Source organism: Microtus oregoni, unplaced genomic scaffold, assembly GCF_018167655.1.
Source record: "Microtus oregoni isolate MIOR12 unplaced genomic scaffold, Mior012 000003F_ref0000135, whole genome shotgun sequence".
Lineage (NCBI taxonomy): Eukaryota > Metazoa > Chordata > Mammalia > Rodentia > Cricetidae > Microtus > Microtus oregoni.
Window position 1 is genome coordinate 23,576,130 of NW_024543062.1, and position 20,389 is coordinate 23,596,518.

At 42.4% G+C, this 20,389-nt stretch overlaps 1 protein-coding gene across 1 annotated transcript in view; it reads right to left on the reverse strand.

Moving 5' to 3' along the window:
• Nucleotides 1–20,205, reverse strand: part of Pole (DNA polymerase epsilon, catalytic subunit) — a 52,579-nt gene extending 32,374 nt beyond the window's left edge. The window contains exons 1-24 of the mRNA XM_041648218.1: nucleotides 20,144–20,205; nucleotides 16,185–16,326; nucleotides 15,653–15,733; nucleotides 15,018–15,062; nucleotides 14,792–14,884; nucleotides 14,399–14,553; nucleotides 12,434–12,575; nucleotides 12,039–12,119; nucleotides 11,349–11,456; nucleotides 10,961–11,071; nucleotides 10,634–10,719; nucleotides 10,323–10,442; nucleotides 8,305–8,437; nucleotides 7,982–8,095; nucleotides 7,473–7,685; nucleotides 7,071–7,178; nucleotides 6,590–6,718; nucleotides 6,400–6,502; nucleotides 6,166–6,312; nucleotides 5,656–5,801; nucleotides 4,500–4,648; nucleotides 2,660–2,752; nucleotides 2,324–2,468; nucleotides 82–239 (exon numbers count right to left, since the gene is read on the reverse strand). Coding sequence (XP_041504152.1) covers nucleotides 82–239; nucleotides 2,324–2,468; nucleotides 2,660–2,752; nucleotides 4,500–4,648; nucleotides 5,656–5,801; nucleotides 6,166–6,312; nucleotides 6,400–6,502; nucleotides 6,590–6,718; nucleotides 7,071–7,178; nucleotides 7,473–7,685; nucleotides 7,982–8,095; nucleotides 8,305–8,437; nucleotides 10,323–10,442; nucleotides 10,634–10,719; nucleotides 10,961–11,071; nucleotides 11,349–11,456; nucleotides 12,039–12,119; nucleotides 12,434–12,575; nucleotides 14,399–14,553; nucleotides 14,792–14,884; nucleotides 15,018–15,062; nucleotides 15,653–15,733; nucleotides 16,185–16,326; nucleotides 20,144–20,205 — 2,864 coding nt within the window. The remainder of the gene's footprint in view (nucleotides 1–81; nucleotides 240–2,323; nucleotides 2,469–2,659; nucleotides 2,753–4,499; nucleotides 4,649–5,655; nucleotides 5,802–6,165; nucleotides 6,313–6,399; nucleotides 6,503–6,589; nucleotides 6,719–7,070; nucleotides 7,179–7,472; nucleotides 7,686–7,981; nucleotides 8,096–8,304; nucleotides 8,438–10,322; nucleotides 10,443–10,633; nucleotides 10,720–10,960; nucleotides 11,072–11,348; nucleotides 11,457–12,038; nucleotides 12,120–12,433; nucleotides 12,576–14,398; nucleotides 14,554–14,791; nucleotides 14,885–15,017; nucleotides 15,063–15,652; nucleotides 15,734–16,184; nucleotides 16,327–20,143) is intronic.
• Between the last annotated feature and the right edge of the window lie 184 nt (nucleotides 20,206–20,389).

The following is a 20,389-nucleotide window of genomic DNA, read 5'->3' on the forward strand; positions in this document are numbered from 1 at the left end:
GTCCATTTTCTCTCCTAAGTTCTTAAATCTTATCCATCTACTGTATTTTCTTTCAAAAATATAAGGCTGTGAGATTCGTACCTCTTCTTCAGTTTCTTGCCTTCTTCCTTAGAGGCTGGAAGTATCATAGCAAGGTATGGTCCATCAACTTCAAAAAAGATGCTGTTCTCAGAGCGGGTGACATAAGTGAGTGAGGAAGGCTCTGTTAGTTCCTGGTACTGGTGGTTGGTGAAGCCTTCCTAAGAACCAATAATAAGAAAGGCAACCTTACCTCTAAGGGCTCAACCCAGGAAACACCTCCTCTCCTCAGGGAGTGGGTGGGACAGCAAACAAGCTCTACCACACAATGGACATAACTGGTATCAGAAAAGCAGAAGGTTTTGACATACACAGCAATGCGCTACATTCCAAGTGTAATTTACAAGGTCTAGGTTGAATATTCTATGTTTTCATATACATGACTTTCAGGGAAAGGCAAAAAGATAGCACAAAACATATCAACAGTTGCCAATGTTTCAGTAAGGGAGAGAGGATCCCTGAAGAAATGCTTGACTTCAAGGCTAAGACAGGAAAATACAAGGCTGGAGTATCCTACAGTAACAATTAAATAAATGCTCCAAACACAAGATTCAAAAAAATAAAACAGTGTGTATGTATCTTTGTAGCCAGTTAGAAACAAACTGAGCAAGAAAAGACACTGGATTATCATCTAAGTATAAAAGATGCCCACGAACCCACATTGCTGTCAATAAATCAATGAACAAGCAGTAACAACTATCCATTACTTCCAATGATCAAGCAGAAGGAATGGGATAAACAGCAAACTCCCATGAAGAAATACTAGCACAGGAAACTGACAGCAGTACAGGTGACCCAACTGATAGCTGTTACAAAGTCTAAGGAGGGCTGGAGAGATGGCTCAGTGGGTAAGAGCACTGGCTGCTCTTCCAGAGGACCTGGGTTCAATTCCTAGCACCCACATGGCAGCTCACAACTGTCTGTAACTCCAGTTCTAGGGGATCCAACAACTTCACACCAGTGCACATAAAGGTTAGATAAATTAAAAAAAAAAAACAAAAAAACAAAAACAAAAAACCCAAAATCAAACCCATGCCTTTATGAGACTCGTTAATTACTGCGATGGTGCTAACATATGCCCAGATGATCTTTGATACCCATTCCTTCAGGGAAGTCAGTGATCCTTGGGTGTGATTACTAGCCAAAGAACAGCATATGAACGGGAGTTTGGGGGAACCTCATCATCAGGCTGATGAGGACAACCTGGCACTGGACTATGTCCTCAAAGATGAGAAAGTGATGATCAGGCATCACCCCCGGGATAGTCTTTCAAGAAAACTCAAATATACTGAGTTTTCTTATACTGAGAACTCCAAATTGACAGTAGAAAATAAGATTCCAGACCAGTAAAGACCAAGGCACTGTCCAGGTTAAAGAGGACACTGTATGAGGACCTGGAAACATATTACCTCCAAGTAATATGAAATTTAGTTAAGGGTATACCAACATACATTTCTTCATTTTGATGACTGCATACTTTAGGCAGATGTAAATATTAGGGGAAGCAGACAGAAAGACATAAAAAGGTTCTCAGCACTATTTGTGTGTGTGTGTACGTGGAGGCCAGGCTGACACGGGATGTCTGCCTCAATTGTTCCCCACTTCATCTGTTTATCTGATTTTCAGAATAGGGTTTCTTTGTGTAGCCCTGGCTGTCCTAGAACTCAGAGGGTTCTGCCTCCCAAGTGCTGGTGGCATTAAAGGTATGCGCCACCACTGCCCAGCTCACCCCACTTTGTTTTTTAAGATAGGGTCTTCGATTGAACCTGGAGCCGATCAGTTTGGTTAGGCTTGCTGGCCAATGAGCTCCAGGCATTCATTCATCTCTCTTTGTGTCCCCAAGTCAGCATGGGGACTAAGTTTGTGCTGACATGCTCAGCTTTTACAATGGTGCTAGGGATCCCAGCTCAGGTTCTCATGATTGTGTGAGAAGCACTTTACTGAGCCATATCCCCACTCTTCTTTGGTACTATCTTTAAGACTTTTGTTTAAGTTTAAAATTGTTTTAAAAAATTAAAGAAAGAACAATGGTATAGTTCTGTGAAAGTGAAAGAAACTTTCTTTGCAACCTGAATCTAACAGTCTGACTGTTGACAGCTGAGGAAATTAGAAAAAAGAGCATTACAGATGGGTAGTTTTTGTATGGGGCCAAAGACATCACCAGTTGAGATCTTTCCAAACACCCACACTGGGAACAGGTCAGAAGTCAGAATGGAATGTGTTTCCTTGCTGCAGATCCACTTACCTTGACCATAATGTTCAACATGGCACCAGGATAGGAGATAGTCAGTTTGGATTTCTTCACATTGGTTGTCTTGATGACGAAATTTTCAGGAAAGCTATTGGGCAGGACACACCATATTCCATCTGTGTCCAATTCTAAGGGCCTCCTTCAAAGAAAGGAGTGAGATAAAGGAAATTTATGGATACAAGGTCATGGCCCCAAGTCCTTAGAAGTCAGGTGTTGAATATCTCAAATATGTTACCAAACCCAGTTCTATCTTCCCAGCCTTTATGATTTCCTATTACTGCCCCTCCCACTGTGGTACAAGTCCTGCAGCCAACCCTAGGCCACACTCACCCGATCTGCTCAATCAGCTCTCTTGCCTGGGTGATGATGTTGGCTCCTGTGAAGCAGACAATACCAGCCATCTCCATGGAGTACCAGCGAGCCCTGGAAAGGACAGCCAAAAGTCTATGGTGAGCAGAACTAATGGGAGGTTCCCGCCACAGGGAATCAGAAGACGGAAGGGATCCCCAGAAGAGATGATGTAAGTAGCCAAACATATCTGAAGCAGGACAGAACTAAGGTGGAATTTGGTTTTGTTCTGAGGGTACTTCTATCCCTAGTTTAGGGTGACCAGTGTGGCTCAGGAAAGTTCTAGAAGGGTTAATATGCTGTCACATATCAGTTCACAATTTCAAAGTCAGGTAGGACTCTCAATCCCACTCTTATGTTCTTTTCATTCTTGTCACAGCTCTTCCCAAATCCTACCCTCACCTACCTGCCTCTTAGAAAGTCTAAGCCCATGTCTGGACAGCTTTCCTCAGCCTCCTGCCAATTCACTCTGCCTACAACCTCATTCTCCGGGCTTAGACCCCTTCCCTGTTCTCTCTCCATTCTGACCCAACAGCACTTAGCACATCCACTCACATTAAAAACCAACAAATAGGGAGCTGGAGAGATGGCTCAGCAGTTAAGAGCATTGGCTGCTCTTCCAGAGGACCTGGGTTCAATTGCCAATGCCCACATGACAGTTCACAGCTGTCTATGACTTCAGTTCCAGGGGATCTGACACTTTCAAACAGACATACATGCAAGCAAAACACTAATGCAAATGCACATAAAATAAGAATAAACTATTAAAAATATTGTTTATTAAAAATGTTTGAAAAAAAAAAAAACCCCAAACAACAACAACTAAGCTGGGCAGTGGTGGCATATGCCCTTAATTCCAGTACACAGAAGGAGGAAGAGCTAAGTGGATCTCTGTGAATTCCAGGCCAGCCTGGTCTACAGAGTTAGTTCTAGGACAGCCAGGGCTATAGAGAGAAACCCTGTCTTGACTTCTCCCTTCCCCGCAAAAACCTCCAAAGACAAACAGGGCTGGTAGAATGGATAAGTGGGTAGATGCACTTGTTATCAAGGTTGATGAACTAAGTTTGAAACAATGCACCTACATGGTAGAAAGAGAACTGACTCTCCAAAGCTGTCCTCTGACTTTTACATGAACACTATAGTATGTGCATGCCCACACAAATAATTTTAAAAACCCCAACATACAAACACAATCAGATACAACTTAAATCAACTCCAGTCAGTTCTCTTTCCTTTTCTACAGAGCTACAAGTTAACAGCACTCTTTTCTTCTGTTCCTGAACTTGATTTGTTTCCCCAGAGACTCCAACTTGCTTTGTCCAAGGAATAGAGTCCAGGCCCTACTGGCCATACCACCCAAACCATGTCCTATTCTCTCTTCCTAGAATAGTCTCTACTTTGGCTGTAAGACTTCAGCCCATCAGTCAAGTTCTATGCCCTTCATTGGTCATTCCTCTGTCCACCCCTTAAATAATCTGATGCTATTAAATAATTTCCTAAAAGCCCTTTCCACTCCAGTGATGATACAATGACATAAAAATGTCAAAATGAACCAATCTTATCTTCAGCCCACTATACTTAAATCAAGGTATCCAGTAGCAAGTCAACACCCAGACCCTTGAACCAATGTGAACCTTACTCCCAAGGACCCAGTCCCAATTAAGTCTGTATCACCAACATTTTGTGAGCTGTAAGAACATTCTCATTAATACACATCCATCTGCTGGCTTCGTCAATATCTGAAGACACCCCCAACTTTTTGCTTTTTGGCATCACATCTTGTTCATTCCCTCCCTGTTCATTTACTGTATGTGGCCCATACCCTTTGCGCATGACATAGCCGTAGAAGGAGTTCAGAATGCACTTGTGAGCCAGCTGCAGTGAATCATAAAGGATCTCCATGTTCTTGCAACGCTTCACCTCTGATGCATCACCCACCTCTACAGCTGCCGAGAGCTTCTTCTTCCATACCTGGAAGTAAACTGGGGAGCCTAAGTATCTTACAGCTTCTCCAATTTCAGTTCACAAAGATCAAAAGACTAAATTTTCTGCATTAAAACCTTTCAAATCTGGAGCTGGAGAGATGGCCCAGTGGGTCTTGTAGAGAACCCAAGTTTGTTTCCCAGCACCCACATGGTGGCTTACAGCCATCTGTAGCTACAGTTCTAGGGGATCAGATGCCATCTTCTGATCTCCATGGGCATCAGGCATAAATACATACAAGCAAACAAAACATTCAAACACATAAAAAAAAAACTTTAACAAAAACCAAAAGAACAACTTTTGAAAGGACAAAGACCACTCCCTCTTTAGATTGGCCCCTGTTAATACCTTAGCATATCTCCTTTATTCCATGTGCCCATCTGTCCTCTAACATAAGTACTTCTAGTCTACCACGCTTTCCATCAAGACTGTCAACACAATCTAGAAACAAAGCCAGTGGGGTGGTGGTAGCACATGCCTTTAATTTCATGGGGAGATCTGTTAGTTCAAGGCCTGCCTGGTCTACAGAGTAAATTACAGGACAACCAGGGCTACACAGAGAAACCTTATTTTGAAAAACCAAAGGTGTGTGTGTGTGTGTGTGTGTGTGTGTGTGTGTGTGGTCATTCCTCTTATTCCTCTAAATCAGAGGGTTAAATCCAGTGTATGTGGTGGCCTTAAGAGTTTGTAAGAACTACTTACTTACCTGTTGTGCTGGAAGACAAGTCAACTCATGGGAGTATTTAGTTCAGTGTCTTTTTTGCAGGTGTGGCGCTACATAATTACTTCTGAAACAATTGATCAGCATGGTTCCCAGGGTTTATTTAGGTCATGGTAATCTCTGCCCTTTCTGGCCATCGATTCTTTACATTTAGAGACAACTGTGAATTTATTATCCAAATGCATGTGACAGTTTACAAGCTCCCCAAATACTACAGCTATAGACCAAGATGTTAAAACCCTCTCACTTCAGAAACTGATCTATTTTGACCCACCTTGTGCAGCCCTTTGAACTCATAGCGTCTGTCTCGGAAGGCTCGAACTGTGTCCACATAAAATGAGTTTTCCCGCTGGCAGATGGTTGTCAGACGTTCTTCTACCTTGGTCATATGGATCTTCTTATAGGCCTTCCGGCAATAATCTAAGATAGTTGAGAGTGTTGGAGAGGTAGCTGAGACCTTTCAGATGACCAAAGAGCAAGCCGGTACACAGGGATGCTAAGGAGCTCACTTTCCTAACATTTGTAACACAAATGAACAAAAACCCAGACACACTAATCATAATTATCATTGTAAAAGAGAACAGCCCCTGAGTACTGACAACTTGATACCAAGACTGTTACAAAGGTTACTTCCTGGACATTTGTAAAGGAGAAATAAAGAAAGGAACATCCACAGAAAGACATAATTTAATCTAAAATCCTACTGCCTTGGAGCTAAAGAATGCCCATATCTCTGATCAAAGGTGCCACTGTTTGCAAAGCTGTGGCTTTGCCAGGTGCTCACCTGCCAGCCTCCGCTTCTCATATTTAGCCTGTTCCTCTCGTGAGAGCTCGTGAAAGGCCCGTACTGGCCCCTCTGGCAACAAAGGAGGAAACTTCTCTGATTCCAGCTGATGCTGGATTCGATGGTATTCACTGCGACTTGCTGGCACTGTATAGAAAAACGATGGACAGATTCCAAGATCAGAATCTAGGTCTGTCCTGCCCTGCTGAGCACCTTTTCGGGCCTGACACTCACTGAATTCTCCCCTCCATTGCCAGGCCATCTTCCTCTGACAATTTGCTCCAGGCTTATTGAAGTCACAGGCAGCACAGGTGGCCTCATCTACTATGGCAGAAGGCTATAAAAGGAGGGGAGGGTCAGAAAACATCTGCAAATAATCATCTGCAGAGAGAGATGATTATGATGTGGGAAGCTGAGGTCTCACCTGCAGGCGGTTAGTAAGGATTATGTTAGGATACATGGCTCCCACATCTAGATGGTAGATAAGAGGGCATTCAATTCTGTTAGGGACATCTTTTAGGGAGGTGAGCTTGGTCTTAATCTGATCACACACCTATAGAAATGGGAAAAACAAAGGAATTATTGGTGGTGGCACACACCTTTAATCCTAGCAGTTGGGAGGCAAAAGTAGGCAGATCTGTAAGTTGGAGGCTAGCCTGGTAGTTTACAGAGTGAGTTCAGCATAGCCAGTACACCAAAGAGAAACCTTATGTTGAAAAACGAAACAAAAACGAAAAACAAAACAATAAAAAAGAGAACAAGTACAATAAAAGATAATGAAGATAGAAGGGTGGCAGGTTCCAGAAGCAGTATGACAAAACCACATCAAGAGCCTGAGGTGCTTTAGGCATGTAAAAAGGAACTGATCCAATTATAGGCCAATTCAATGCCTCCTAGGTGGCTACCTCTTGAAAGTTGGTGACTTGCTCCATAGGCACCTTCTCTTCTTCTTCAATGGCATGGCGCATAGTTTTCTCAACTCGTTGCAGCAGGAAATCAAAGGCTGCAGGATTCTAGTTTAAGACAGGAAAGGGCACAGGTCAGACAGATCTTTAAATCTGCCTCCAGTGTGATACATGTCAGGATGTACCAGAGAATGTTCTGCAAGTGTACTGTGTTGTAGGAAGCCCTGAATGGAGACTCATCCTTTGTAAGAAGGGATAGGAATGGTACTGAGTCATAGAAAGCACCCTTGACAGAAGTGGCCTATAGAAAAGATTTAGATAAAGATTGTTTCAGGCCATGGCTTCTTGGGTTTCATAACAGCACAAGAATGGAAAAAAGCAAGACCCAAGAAGGAGGCATACCATCCTAAATCGGCATGGGATATCACTTCGGAAGACACCAGACTCTAGTGCCTCCACATGACCTCCCACGTAGGTCTCAGCATCCAGCACATGACCATCATCTGTCAGTTTGTTGAATTCCTGCTCTTGCTTATTGGGGAAGATAATGTTGGCGTGGAAAGCTTGCACCATCAACAAGGCTTCACACAATGTTCCAGAGCCTTTCCGCAGCACCTACAGGGAAAAAAAGCTGCATCCAGCAACCCCAAATCTGTCAAAAGCCCTGACTCCTAGACAAAGTTCATGACCACCAGAAAGGCATCTAACCTTGATTGCCATGTGAAGAAAAGTTTTGTAGCTAGTAGCAGCAGCTGCTGTTTTTTGTTGCTATTCTCACACGGGGCCCCTAGACTCTAGAAAGATGTCAGTGAAGCCACACACAGGAGTTCACTATCAGTCTCTAGGACCAGTCCTAGATGAGGATCAGTTCATGTAGAAAAGATGACTGGAAGACCATAGGTGGCACTAACCTCATCAGGTTCCATGGGAATAATGGTGCACAGGGCGAATATGAAGGGATGAACATACTTCATGTACAGGTAGTAAGTGGCAACAGCATCTGACACTGAGTAAGTGGCCAGAGTCTGGGGGAAACAGAGAACAGGAACATTAAGAACCAAGGGTCCAAGGAAATGCATGAAATACAGAAAACGAAGTTCAGGAAAGAGGCAAGGTTAAGCAGGAGTGGGACAGGCAGGGCCAATTTAGGACCCACATCTCAGGTAACCTAGCCTCTCTAGCCAGAGTGTCTATGACTTCAGGGATGCAAAAACGAGCAAATGGGCTTACGTGCCTGAGGCTGCTCAGTGGCCATACGACACATGTCCTCAGGGTCCAACTCTACAGGATCATAGCCAAGTTTGGCTTTGGCAGCTGCCTTGAGATTATGACTGCCCACAGGAAGGTAGCTGTCCCTCTTCACCCACCTGGCAAAAGGACAAATTCTAGAGATGATGGTAACACAAAGGCTGGCAAACCCAGACATAATACATAAAGTAGTAGGGTTAATGCATATTCTCTCATAAAACCTTCACTTGAATCTCAGATGTGTGCACAAAGTATATGCATATGTCAAAGAATCTTTTATATCCCTTGCCTCACCCACCACTTTCAGCAAAGAATTCAGCCTCTTGTTATGGAGAAATGATAAGGCAATATAGCACGAATTCCCAGGCCTCACTGCCTCTCAAACCTTATTTCATAAACTACCTGGTCATTTTATTTCTTCTTACATTGTCCTTTCAGTATGAGCTCTCTCAAGAGCATCTTCTTTAGAAGACACCTTCTAGGGATTGGAAGATGGCTCTGTGGGTAAAGTGCTTGCCATACAAGCATTAGACCCTGAGTTCAGAATCCCAGCATCCATGTAAAAGCTAGGCATGGTGCGTTGCGGCTGTAACTCCAGTGCCAAAGGAGTAGAGACAAATGCATCCCAGGGACTTAGTGTTGAACCAGTCTAGCCAAAGGAGCAAGTTTTAGGTTCACTGCCAGCTCCTATATCTCAGAACATTAAGTGGAGAGCAATGGAGAAAGATACCTGATATTGACCTCTGGCCTTTATACGTACACACACACCCTAGAAGGTAGTTCCTCAACATGGAACCTGTCTCTATACAACTAATACCTTTGTTAGGGATTATACTACCCAGTGATCATATCTAAATCTCTACCTCTCATAACTTCTGTACTAGCAGCTGTCTACTTCTTCTCTAAATTCTCCATGGCCTCCTCCTCTATAGATTCTCAGGCCTTCTCTCATTACACTTCTAAAGTTGATAGATCACCATCTATTAGGACTTTCCATGAGACCCTAATTTAGGATGAAAGTCTCAAACAGCCATGTAAAACTTTAGTCACAAAGATAAAATAAATAATAGAATACTTCCCCCAAATTTGCCAAATACAAATAGACTAGATATTTTAACTATAATATATTCTTACTTGATAACTCTTTTGCTGTGTATAATTATATTTATATGTGGAAACTATGTTTAAATTAAAATCTTCCTTTTTAATTAAACAAAAAGGGGAAATTATGGCTCTAGGTGACACCATCTAGTCTCGGGCTCCTCCAAGTGCACAAAGGCTTCACACCAACATGATTCAACAGAATCTTCTCTTACCTCAAAATTACTCTTTTCCATTCCAAATCGACTGAGCAGAGACCTCAGGCATCCATTCATCCCTAAAGTCCCATCCCATACTAGCAAACCTGAGTGTAGGTCTCTTTTTACCCAATGCTTTTGGTCAAGCTACCACCTGTTACCCTATAAATCAGTCCCAATCTCTTGGCTTCCCTCTAATCCAAATGCTGAAATATCATCAGAGTAAACAAACAGTAGCAGACCTCATACACCTGTGGTGGCTGATGGAATCCATTTCTTTGCCCAGTTCAGGCGCCATTCTCTCCAGCCAGTTCTCTGTATTTGTGTATTCACATCTGTCTTCCTATCTGCGTGGACGTATGCTCCAAACATCATGACTTCAATACCTGTGATACTTACTTGCTTTCAGTCAGCATGAAGCATACTGAACTCATCTTGACCTCATCTATGTAAGTAGCAAAATCTTGCTCTATCTATGTTTCTTTTTAGCCCAGCTTTTCTACCCTGCAGATTATAACATACAATAAGTTTAACATACTTACTGACTAAAAAAACTAACAACAAGCAAACAGCAACTCCCTATGACCCAAGCCTGTTTCTTGGAGGCTAACCTCCTCTCTTAAGAGGCTCCAGCCTGCACAAGAAACCTTTATCTATCACTCATGGGATCATAGTGATGAGCCCCTACTATGTGGTATATACATACCTGAGGCAGTCCATGTGGATACATTGTGGTGCCTTATATTCCCCCTGGCTATCCTTCTGGAAGCCTATCTCCTGGTACATGCTCAGTCCATGGGTTGCTGCCCTAGCCTCCACAAATGGCCTAACAACAAGAGACAAGCAATGGGATAAATGAGTCTTCAATTCTTCCTTTGTTCCTCCTTGAATGCAGAAAGATCGCTCCCAGGAGACACTTCTCTGTGAAAATAACAAAACAACTGATACCACCAGGCAGACCTGTTCCACTCCCACCTCTCCCTAACACAATTACCCACAGCAGGAAGCAGAACTCACCAGTCAAAAAAATCCCCATTGTAGGTGACCATAATGGTAGGTTTGGTCTCCTGGACATGCTCAAACCATCTCTGGATCAAATGGACCTAAGCTCAATGAACCACATAAGTCAGTGGGACCCTTTTCTCTGCTTTCAGCAAATTGCAAATACCTCCCCAAATACCCAGAAGCAGCAGTTTCATACCAGCCCATATGCTAAGGACCCACTCTAGCCTTGGCCATGGAAGAGGAAGCTCACTGAGCAACAAGCACCTGCGCTCAAAAATTGGTTTCCCTCTTCCCACTTTACACCAAACAGCAGGAAGTTTCTATAGGAAGCTTCTTTACCTCATCGGGTTCATTGAACACACAAAAGGGCCCTTCATATTCTGGCTTGGGGGTGAACTCAAAATCTTCAATATCTTCTGAAACAATCTCCTTGTTAGTGATGAGGTAGCCCTGGTAAAGTTTATGAGCAGACAATGCAAGTCAACCACTGAAAAGTTAAGATAGACTCTCAGCCTTCTCAAGAAACTAATTTCAAAGAATTCTACAAAAACAAGGTGATCTGGGTATAGTAGTACCTGCCTGTAATCTCAGAATTCAGATGGCTGACGTAGGAGGACCATGAAGCGTATGAGGCCAAGCTAAGTTACACAGTGACACCCCATTTCAAAAACAATAACAAAATCCCCACAAAAGCATTTTAAGTTTCTAAAGAAGAGTGTCTGTTCACCTGGCCATCAATCATATAGGAAATCATCATAATCTGGTCTGTCTCAGCATCAGGAAATTTGAGAGGCAGTTTGGTTGTCTCAATGTCAAATGCCAAAACCACAGGGTCCTAGAAGGACAAAATATAACATGAATTCAGGTTTGGATACATCCTTTGGACACACACATTCCGCCCTGGGTTCAATTACTAACTAGCCTACAAATAAAATAACCACACATATCTCAAGACAATAACAAAACCCCATGATGACATTTATTGACGGTATGAAAATGAAAACATACAAGGGATAAAGCTACTGATCAGACCACTTTAGTTTCAAAGCTCCTTAACATGCACTGTTTCATTTGAACCTTAGTACAGCATTAGCAAGTGACTGTTGGAGTTGACATTTTCATCTTGAAAACAAGAAAACTGAAGACAAAGATTTTCCTGATGACAAAAAGTGGTATCTGAACTAATACCTTCTACTTATGAACCTACTCTCAGTCACTTGGCTATCAAGTACCTAAAATGAAAGCTCAAGGGTTCAAATCCAGTCTAGTTCAAATATTGATGTTTATGGTTAACACAAGTTCAAATATATACTTTTATGTTTAGAGAATAATGAAAATAAAGAACTACCTCCAATTATTTTCAAAAAGTATTTAAAGAAGAAATAGATTTTAGGACTGAGAGGAGGCAACAACTTACAGGTCGTTCAACAAGATCATCTCGTCGTGCAATTTCCACGGGAAAAGCATTTCCTCGAAATTTGACATTGTACCAATGAGCCTGCATAATAATGAAGCATACATTAACTAAAGAGTTCTCCATCCAGAAGTATCTATTTATTTAACAAAAAAAATTTTAATTAATTTACTTAGAGTGTGAATGTGTGTGTGTATTATGCATGTGTGGAAGTCAGCAAACAACTTGCAGGTGTTGGTTCTCTCCTCCACCATGTGGGTCCTGGGGAATCAAACTCAGAGCAGCAAGTGCCTTTACCTACCAAGCCATTTGCCAGAAAAATCAATTTCTGTGCTGATTTATCCATAGGCCTCCCTCTCCCCTGAATTCAACTCAAGTAATAGCTACCTTCACCTTACCACATGGATTTTGAGGTCAATGGAGAGGCGAATGTGGTAGGGAACATCATACTCCCTCATGTCCACTATGTTGTCCAATTGGTCAGTTATCTTCTTAGAGGTTTCCTCTTCATCAGTAATTACATTGCCTCCTTGCAGAAAACTGGAGAGTAAGCAAGAAAGCCACTAACTCAATTATGAACTGCTGGGTACTGGGGGAGCGAAAACTTCCAAACTGAGTAAACACAAAGGCAAATGGGGAGGATGTAAAGACCAGGGCAGTTTTTCAAGAAATGGCCTTGGATTATCACCCAACCTGAGCATCAGGTCAGTTAAAAAGAAAATTAAGGTAACTGGAAATGTATACATTTTTCATGATGTAAGTTTAGACTTTGCACTATAGTTATGAGGACCTCCTCCCAGCCCCCAGTGTGGATATTTCCAACACATCATCTCTACTAGCAGGTTGCTCCATGCAAAGCTGAAGAGAGCAGAGTTGGCACCACAGAGATTGTGGACAGCTGCAGTATTAACAGATGTAGTCCACCCTTGTAAAACACCCCATTCCTCATTAAGAAAATGAGGCTGACAGTATTTTGATTATCCTTAATATTAATATTAAGTATTAATATAAAGCCAGCCTGGTCTACATAATGAGTTCCAAGCCAAACTGGGCTATAGTGTGAAAACCTGAATCCAATCAACCAACCAATTAAAGGGAGAGAAGGAAAATGTCAGTGGTATGCACAAGGCTCTAGGTTTGATCCTCAGTAACACACAAATACACAAACAATTTAAATTAAAATAAAACAATACAATCCATCACTCTAAGCTCAAAATGGAATGGTTTGAGAGAAAAATGACAATCATCAATGACAGTTCACAGATTCCTACAGATTCAGTTACAAACTACATCTTAAAATATTCTAAAAAGTAATGTATGGCATCATCGGAGAAGTCTGGAGTTGGGGGATACACTGCAATGTCCAAAGTCTCAAACTGATTTTGTGTGTGTGTGTGCCCTATTTTATTTTCTTTTTAGTGTGTGTATATATACCACAATGCACACGTGGAGAACAGAGGCCAATATTGGGTGTTGGTCCTTGCCTTCCTTCTTATTGAGATAAGGTCTCTTTTGAAACAGGGTCTCTCTAAATAAGCCCTGGCTGGCCTTGAATTCACAGAGATCCATTTGCCTCTGCCTCTTGAGTGCTGGAATTAAAAGCATGTGCTTTCAAATTGATTCTTTATCAAAAGGTTGTGATCAGTGTTTCTAAAATCATGCAAATTTAATTACCCAAGACTTCTATTTTGTTCTTACCTTGTTTTTTTTGTTATTAATGTGCCTAAACATTTAATAACAGAGCCAGGTGGTGGTGGCACACTCCTTTAATCCCAGTATTCGGGAGGCAGAAGCAGGCGGATCTCTGTGAGTTCGAGGTCAGCCTGGTCTACAAAAGCTAGTTCTAGGACAGGCACCAAAGCTACAGAGAAACTTTGTCTCAAAAAACAAAACGAAACAACCAACCAACCAACCAAACAAACAAACAAAAAAGAGCTAGTTCCAGGAGAGGCACCAAAGCTACACAGAGAAACCCTGTCTTGAAAAACAAAAACAAAAAATAATAGTACTTAGTATTCTGCATAAATTTCTCTGTATACTCTAGGTTCTCTGGAGAAGGCATTTATATAACAAAACACTTGATAACATTTGTAGATTGTTAAAGTGGTAGGGGAGGGATCCCTCTAAAATATCCTCATTGTCACAGCAATTCAATTTTAGAGCCACAAGCCTACTCTTATGTAAGAGGAACTAAAGCACAAAACAGAATACAGCCTTGGGAAGCTAGTGCTCACTTAACAGAAAGGACATCTAAAATGTCTGCACATAGTCAAACATTCAGAGATTTTCTCTGAAGAGTTCCTGCCTGTATCAACCTGTTATTCTGGAGTAACCAACACTTTGCTCATGTGAAGAAAAGTTACCTGGAGAGCATTGCTGTGTACTCATCACTGGCATGGTCCTGCTCTCGGTTCTTCTTCACAGCAGGGGAGATCTCCTTCCTCACTTTGACAAGGTCCTCTACAGTGTGGAAGGACAGCTTGATGTAATTCCGCTTCAAGCCGACCAAGTGATTTGGCTTTAAAGTAAAATGACAGCTCATGAGTTAATGAGACTGTTAGGTAAACACTTACACAAGTCAAACCATCTAGCTCACTCACTTCTGCATGCGGCACTGACAATACCACCATCTCTAATCCTCCAGGTTGCCCCACTACCCAGTAAGTGACCTGATCCTCTATCTCATGCAAAGCCATCTTCTATAGACAGTGTGGACACCAGCCTCATTTGCCCCTGGAAGGTCTGGGGATACTCACCAAGTCCAGATCTTCTTTGGGGACATTCTCTAACTCTGCAATTTTACCCTGGAACTTCTTGGATAGAAAAGATGAAACTTCTCTCTCACAACCCTAAATCAGGACCAGATTTCATGTATTTCCTATTAGTAAGATCTATCTTCTTACTTACCCATTTTAGTTTTGAAATCCATTTGGTAGAATAAGAATAGATCATTTGACCGGTTTCTACCAAGCACAGACTTACCTTTCTGGATGCAATGTAGAAATACGGCTTATAGGGCAAGGCCACCTATAAAAGTCACCAAAAGGATGTGACAATGAAGTCAAAAAGAGAAAAAAGATTTCAGAGTGGCAACCTATGAGCAACTTCCTGGAGGGCTTTTGTTTTTTTTTTTTTTTTAAAAAGATTTATTTTCATTTTATGTGTATGAGTGTTTGCTTGAATGTATGTCTATGTACCAAGTGTATATCTGATGACCACAGACAATAAAAGAGGGCATTGGATTCCCTGGAACTGGAGTTACAGACAGCTGTTAGCTTCCTTGTAGGTTGCTGAAAACTGAACCTGGGTCTCCTGGAAGAGTAGCCAGTGTTCTTAAACACTGGGCCACCGCTCCAGCCCTTTCACAGCTCTTTAACGATATGGCATACATGAAATTTGGATCTGCACATCTCTCTCGGGCAAGAACCCATGAAGCAACACTATTTAACCTCCTCAGCTACCTCCCCTCAGGATATTTTAAATGTGACTGATGAAGTTCATAGGGGCCATGTTCTTGATAGGTTGTAAGCAACTGCACACAGCAGCCTCCCATTTCCTCCCTGAGTGAATGAATAGCCCTTATTTTAGATTTTAGTTTTCTTAGGTCAAGGGCTTACCTTAAATCTGCTTCCATCATCTTGAATGAAGTAGTAATCCACCGCACTGACTAAGCGTTTGTCTTCATCTAAAATCTCAGTCTGTAGGAGAACCATGGAACATAAGCACATCATCTTCTACATAGCTCAAGAGCTCTTTCAGGGCCACTCTTTGAGAAACGCATAACTCTAAAGACAAAATCCTTGCACTTAGTCCTTTATTTTGCCCCTATACAAACACCACCAGCCTCATTCATAAAACGGCATTATAATGGTTCCCCAGTGGGGATTTTTCTGAATTTCTCTTTAATAAAAATTCTTGAAAGCTTTCTGCTGATGGCCAATATAGCTTTCACCTTGGTCTTACCATAGTGGTCATTTTGTGGCCTCCATGTTAAACAGGAAAGAAAAAACACTTTCAATAAGTAGATTTCTCAGACAATGGCTTTCTTCTTCCCTATCACTAATCCATTAGACAAGATTGATGATTATAGGAACAGGTACAGCCACCCAGTAGAAGCAAAGACTGAATAGTATTCATTCAGATACTTACAGGGTGCATGTTGATGAGCCATCCCGTCCTTTCTCCAGGTTCTTTCAGCCTCTCAAAACCAAACCTAAAGTCCATCTTATCTGTCCACTGGCTCCGTTCCAGACGCTTAAGTGCTGAGACTGAGGAAGAGGAACCATCATCCCTGAGTAAAAGAAGAGAATCAGGTTTACGATTCACAACATTTCCCACTCTAGATCCCTATCTTTCATCTATGTGTTTTGTTGTTGTTTTGATTAGGAGGCAGGGTCTCATTACATAGACCAGGCTGACTTCAACCTATAGCAATTCACTCTCTTGTTTTTCAAGTGCTGGGATTAAAAACATGTGCCACAATACTTGATGTCTCTGTGTTTCTGATATGGCATGGCATACGTGTCCCTGAAAAAACATCAAGGCTGGCAGAAGGCTCAGTGAAAATAAATAAACACCCAAAACCAGCATTTATAGGAAAAATACAACTAAGGTAAGCCCTAACCCCAACCTATTTGACTTTATTACCAGGACACTAACAAAAAAACAGCAGGCACACCAGGATGCTTCTTCTTCTTAGGATATTAAAACTGCACAAAGCTCAGAATTGCAAGGCTAAGCTCTATGTAAGAGAAATGAAATTTCATTTCACAAATTTGTATGCAATTATCACAGCACCATTATTTATAAAATCTAAACCTGCAAACAATTCAGATATTCTTCACCAAGAATAATTTTAGTTTATCCATATATGAATACTCAGCAATAAATTGATAAACACAACTTGGATAGATCACCAGAGAATTAAACCAATGATCCCAAACTACACATCTCACTGTGCCATTTTACACAGCATTTAAAAAATAAAATTATAGAGATGGAGAACAGATCACCAGTTGACAGACACGGGAGAGGGAGAAGGAATGGCCTTGGTCATGAAAACCAGCATCTAAATCCTTGTGACACGCATTCTGTGTCTTGAACGTGGTGATAAAGTCATGAACATATATGTGATGAAACAATACAGAACTAAACATGTGTAAAAGTGCAGTTGGTGCAATCTAACTGATGACAATTGGCTGCTGTGATACCGAGCGTTCACTCTGGTTATACGTTATCACTAGGTCAGTAAGGATCTTCAACATTTCTGACAAGTACGTGAAAATCAACAATTATTTCAACACTCCATGCTTGCCCTCCTCTCCCCTCCTCCTCCTCCTCCTCCTCCTCCTCCTCCTCCTCCTCCTCCTCTTCTTCTTCTTCTTCTTCTTCTTCTTCTTCTTCCTCTCTCTCTCTCTCAAAAAAAACCCTTATAATCTTCTTGCCCTTGCTTCCAAAGTGTGGAACTACAGGTATGCACTACTACATCTTGCTTGGATTTACCTCTAATTAAAACCATAAACTATTTCTGACTTTGCTAGAAAAAAATAGTTTTAGTCTGTACCTAGATATTCTTCAAAACCAGGGCAGAATGAAGTGTTACTTCTAAGGAGCACAAAACTCTCTGCCCTTTAAATACCACCCTGATGGTAAAGTAGACTAGAAAATTGTTCATCCAGAACTCATCTCCTCCCAATATGCTTTCCTCTAAACTGTCTACCTTACGTTTTATTCAGCAATAGTACAAAAATAGAAAAACAAAGATGAACATAACAAAGACAATGGCTTACATATTACTACTACACACAGTGTCAAAGCACTCTGAGGATACATCTCAGTTCACTTTCATAACAGCATCTCTGAAGAGTACCACACATTTCCTTACTCAATGAAAAAAAGAGACAGTTATATTTAAAGCTCACACTCTTTACCGTTGCCTACAGCCCCAATGAGACAAGCTTTTCTTCACAGGACTGCTGCAAGGATTAATTGAGCTAATCCACATAAAGTATACAGGATATATAGTATAAGTATAAATTAAAAGTTGTTACTTGCCACCATATCCAGAAGTACATAGGCAGTGCAGACTGGGTTATTAAAAAAAGGGGTGGGGGGAATCTTGCCAGGCCGTGGTGGTACACACCTTTAATCCCAATGCTTGGGAGGCAAAGGCAGGAAGACCTCTGTGAGTTTGGGGCCAGCCTGGTCTACAGAGTGAGTTCTAGGACAGCCAGGGCTACACAGAGAATCCCTGTTTTGAAAAGCAAAATAACAAAAAAACATGGTCTTGAAGTTGGAGAGGGATATATCCGGGAGGAATTAGGGAGCTGGGTGTGTGTGAATATAAACAAAAGTCTCTAAATGCTATTTTATTATTATTATTTTGATTTTTCGAGACAGGGTTTCTCTGTGTAGCCTTGGCTGTCCTGGAAATTGCTCTGTAGACCAGGCTGGCCTTGAACTCACAGAGGTTTGCCCCCCTCTGCCTCCTCAGTATTGGGATTAGAGGAGTGTGCCACTACTGCCTGCCTATTATTATTTTTAATAACAGCTTTCCATGTGGTCTAGGGACATCAAGTACTTGGCAAAGTTGAATGATTAAGGGCATGTCCTTGGTGGTGATATAGCTTGGTAGTATAGTCTGTCTTTTCACGTGAGGTTGCATTCCATTTCTAGCTTAAAAAACAAACAAACAAATACCAGCAGTGAATGCCTTTAATCTCAGAACTCAGGAGGCACAAGCAGGAGGGTCTCTTTGTTCAAGGCCAGACTGGTCTACTGAACTAGTTCCAGTACAGCCAGGACTACACAGAGAAACCCGTCTCAAAAAACATTAAAAAAAGAGAAGAAACCACAAGCAGTTGTGACAGTAGGTAGGTGAGTTACGTCATATCTCTCACTCCCAAACTGATGTACCGCATGAATAGAACAGTCTAAGAGCACTGCCCACCTCATGTGCCTTTTCACGGCATTCTGGACACGAAGCAGCCAGCACAGGAGCTATCATTAATGTTGAGGGTTAGAGTGAGGCTCTACCTGAGGCCCTGATGTATGGAAAAGGAACATAGCTGCTTTTGTAAGCCAGGGGTGAGCTTGGTAGAGCAAGTAATAGCCTGTGACTGCAGATCCTGAGAAGCCAACTCTTCCCACCGAAAGGGTCTAAGGTCGTCAATTCAAGGCTGCTCTGTGCTCTGTGACACTGTCCTATTCCCCTACCCACAAACCTGTAAATTAGATGCTGTACTTTTTTTTTTTGAAACAGGATTTCTCTGTGTGGCTTTGGCTGTCCTGGAACTCGTCTGTTTCTAGGGCTGGGATTAAATGTATGCATGTACCACTACTGCCTGGCTGATGTTGTACTTAATAAACTTGCTCACATGAGCCATCAGATTGCAGGAGACGTCCTGATCTTGAACTTTCTTATCTTCTCATCCCCTGGTCATCACTTACTTGGGAACCTGTTACTAAACTACCTGCTGGTCCAGATCAATTACCATAGCTGTCATGGAGATGTACATCAAACCCAAGGCTTCACACATATGCTAGGAAAACACTCTAACACCACTCAGTTTTGGGAAGGGTTTCTGCTTAACTAGGGCTCCCATTCTGATGTTTCAGAATCGTCTCACAGCAAACCCAACTGTTTCTGCCACTAGGCAGTGTTACCAATCTCAACATAAGATATACATATCTGGTTTGTTTTGTTTTTGTCCCCGTACTCTAATCTCCTGCTGATGCATGAGTGTTGGGACTTTTGGTGGTGCAGGTGCCCATGAGTAACTGAGGTTTCTCTGAGAATCCCAATAAACAGTGATTTACTTCGCTAAGCTGGACAAGACAGAATCTTCTTTTTGGTTCCCTGTTCCCTCCTTGTTTGATGAAAACAGACGTTCTCCTATAGTAAAGTCACATAACAGGCACAAATACGTCTAGAGATGCAGCCTAGGCTACGGAGTGAGTTGGCATCTCGATAACGCTACAGAAACACACAAGGTGAAGGCGGGAGCCCGCCCTGCCCGCCCAGGCTGGCCGCGCGCCCACCCCGCCGCTCTACCCGACACGGCACCCGCTCAAGCTGGCTCCCTTCGCGGCAAGACGCCGGCTCTCACCGGCTGCCTTCGCTGTCCGCGCCAGGTTCGGCGTGCCGACGTCCGCTGTTCCTGAGGACCATTGCGCTGCTCACAAGTTTCCTCACACTCCCGGGAAAATTTGGCGCGCTCTCACCTACTCTCGCGAGATCAAAGCTCCGGCCAATGAGAAGGCAGGGCTCTTAGGCGTCGGGCAGACGTGGCACAGGACCCGCCCCACCCCCGCCCCGCCCAGCCCTCGGCTCTCCAATGGGCTCCAGAGCACGG